Below are 3,089 nucleotides of genomic sequence, written 5' to 3' on the forward strand. Positions count from 1 at the left end.
ATAATTTGTTTGAAATTGTTAATTAGTGTGTTTAATTAATTTATAAACATATCCAATATTAATCATTTTATATATATTAAAAAAAAATATCAAACCAGACTAATATATCTTCTAATAGAGTTTTTATAACTACCCACATAATAAAATAAGTTTTAAATTTATAAAAAAAATAAAACAAAAGATCTATGAGATCCCATTCATCGCATCACTAAATTAATTTCTCAAAATATTAAAATATCTTATATTTTAAATTATTAATTTTATTTTATTATTATATATTAATAATCTTTAAATTTTTATTAAAAAAAAAATATTACCTCCTTAAATCATAATTAACTATTATTTTCTAAATAACCTCATTATTTAAATAATCTCAAGTGGATTAGGAAATGACAATAAGATTAAGAATGCATAATTTAATTACAAACCGCCTCTTTGCATGGGAAAAAACCGTTAAAAGTGGGTCCCTGAAGTGTCTGTTGCTTCCCCGTTCGCAGCAGATCTTCGTCACCACAATCGCAGTCGCCGTAAACTCCAAATCACTCTGATGTTTCCATCACAAACCCTAACTCCTAGCTCCGGCTTCTCGTCTTTCATAGTACCGCCAGTCTTTCTAAATCCTCCACTCCGATCTCAGATCATATCTGTATTTCGCTTATAGTCGTCTCATTCGAATCATTTCTCGATCTGTGAGAAAATAAGAGGTTGATTCAGTTTTTTTTAATAATGTCGAACCAGCATGGAGATTATAATAAAAAGATTGACTATGTATTCAAAGTGGTGTTAATTGGGGACTCAGCCGTGGGGAAATCTCAGCTGTTGGCTCGTTTCTCTAGAAATGAGTTCAGTGCGGATTCTAAGGCCACCATTGGTGTAGAATTCCAAACAAAAACTCTCTTTATCGATCAGAAAACCGTTAAGGCACAGATTTGGGACACTGCTGGACAAGAAAGGTTTGCCTTCTTTGTTGTTTTTCATCCTTAATTGAATGATGATCTTTTTCTGATGTATTTGATTTTCCGGGAATTTGGATTGCGTATCCAAAAAAGTCTAATAACGTGAACATGATCTTCCATTTAGTGTATATTTCTTTGGTTTCTGTACTTCTGATGAAAATTGAATTGAAAAGATAAAGTTGGCTTCTCAGGCATCAAACAATAAGAATATGCTATACTGTTCCTGTTTCCCAAACATGCTGGCTAAGCTGTTCAATTCAAATTTCAAAGAACAAGAGTATATGAAATGCAAATTAGTGGAAGAAACCTGATATCAGAATACAAATGTATTCATATTTGTTATTGTTGAATCATTTACATCAGTTATGAGATGATGTCTTGAAGATTATATATTCTTTTGTTTATTAGAAGTTATAACCATTCTATAATTGGTTCTACATAATGTTTTTATATATGGTTTTGAGTAAGGGATAAAATTTCCTCTCTTGGTGCAAATGATTGTGTATTAGAACTAAATTGTCCATTTTTTCTCCCTTTATTGCAATAATGATCAAAGTGTGAATGATATCATAGAAGGTTATGGAGTTGATTCTTCTTCTTATTCTTCTGTGATAAAATTACCCTTTTGACAATGGAGCCCATGTTTCTTAGTGAAGATACATGATCTATCACAGCAATAACTTAAGTTAGGATTTGACCCACACACTATCCAATATAGCCTATATAGGATACTAAAAGGTTGTGTTAGTTCTAAAATCCAAATGAATTAAGTCTATTTCTTATTCAAGATACATGATCTGTCACATAAATGTTGCTAAGCTGTAGAGAACATCAACTCATTTTCTCTCGGTCATGTGTTTGATGCTTCGCATTTAGATCATTTAAAAAAAAGTTGAGTGTCTCATACATAAATGTTGAACAAACCAAACGAGAATATCAAAATTTTAAGTTTGATTTCACAAATTATGAAACTAGTAATCCACTATAGTATCTCAAGTTGTTGGATTCTTATTTAAAATGTCTTAAGTTGAAGTGTCGTCATTATTGTAGAGGGTCATATAAAGTTTTTATAAGAATATTCTATCTTTTTAGTAAGGTGATTTCATTAATATATAAGAGTTAAAGTTATATATTTTAGGGTCTTACTTTAATTAGATCAAGTGTCAAACTATGTTAATTAATGTTTTAGTTAATATATGCTTCTTTGTCCCTGGTTTTTGTTTAACTCATTAGATAATGCGCAATAACAAGCACATACCATTGAGCTGAATTACTTAATTTTGATCAACTGATGAGTTGTTTTTGTTTTTATTGACTACAATCTTTTTTCTTTGTGGACATGAGTTTTTACACTCTATTACTGAATATATGCTTGATTCTTGTCTTTTGTTTTTGATTGAATTGATCAGATACCGAGCAGTAACAAGCGCATACTATCGAGGAGCAGTTGGAGCGATGTTAGTCTACGACATGACAAAGCGCCAATCATTTGACCACATGGCAAGGTGGCTTGAGGAACTAAGAGGACACGCGGATAAAAACATGGTGGTGATGCTCGTAGGCAATAAGTCTGACCTGGGAAGTCTTCGGGCAGTGCCAATTGAAGATGCTCAGGAATTTGCTGAAAGGGAAAACTTGTGCTTCATGGAGACATCCGCCCTCGAATCAACCAATGTGGAAACCGCCTTTCTGACTGTCTTGACAGAAATTTACAGGATTATGGCAAAGAAGAGTTTAGCTGCAGATGGCTCGAGCTCGGGAAAGTCAATGTCTTTTAAGGGAACTGCGATCATAGTTCCTGGTCAGGATTCCGATGGAGAAAAGAAGAGTGGCTGTTGCTGAACAATTTTTATGTCTTCGGAATAACCATTCGAAATTCTGTTTTTTTTGTTTTGTTTTGATGTTATGCTTGTTTTCTTTTAGCAATCTTTGTAGAAATTAAATATATAGTAATAGTAGTACAATGTGTTACACTTTTAATGGTTGATGAATTATGAGAAACAAAGTAAGATTGATGACAATTTGATTAGTTCTCCTATTCAGTTTTATGATTAACAATATTTATAATTATGGATTGAATTGGATATGTTTAATAATTGTTTTTTTCAATATTGGACATGATTTTAAACTAAT

The 3,089-nt window shown here is 31.7% G+C and overlaps 1 protein-coding gene across 1 annotated transcript; it reads left to right on the forward strand.

The window, feature by feature from the left end:
• The first annotated feature begins 484 nt into the window (after positions 1-484).
• Positions 485-2,798, forward strand: LOC124941995 (ras-related protein RABA4d-like). Its single transcript, XM_047482399.1, has 2 exons — positions 485-953; positions 2,366-2,798. The coding sequence occupies exons 1-2, from the start codon at positions 727-729 to the stop codon at positions 2,796-2,798; spliced, it is 660 nt and encodes a 219-aa protein (XP_047338355.1). The 5' UTR covers positions 485-726.
• Positions 2,799-3,089: the final 291 nt, after the last annotated feature.

The sequence above is a fragment of the Impatiens glandulifera genome, chromosome 6 (genome assembly GCF_907164915.1).
Source record: "Impatiens glandulifera chromosome 6, dImpGla2.1, whole genome shotgun sequence".
In the NCBI taxonomy this organism is placed as follows: Eukaryota; Viridiplantae; Streptophyta; class Magnoliopsida; order Ericales; family Balsaminaceae; genus Impatiens; species Impatiens glandulifera.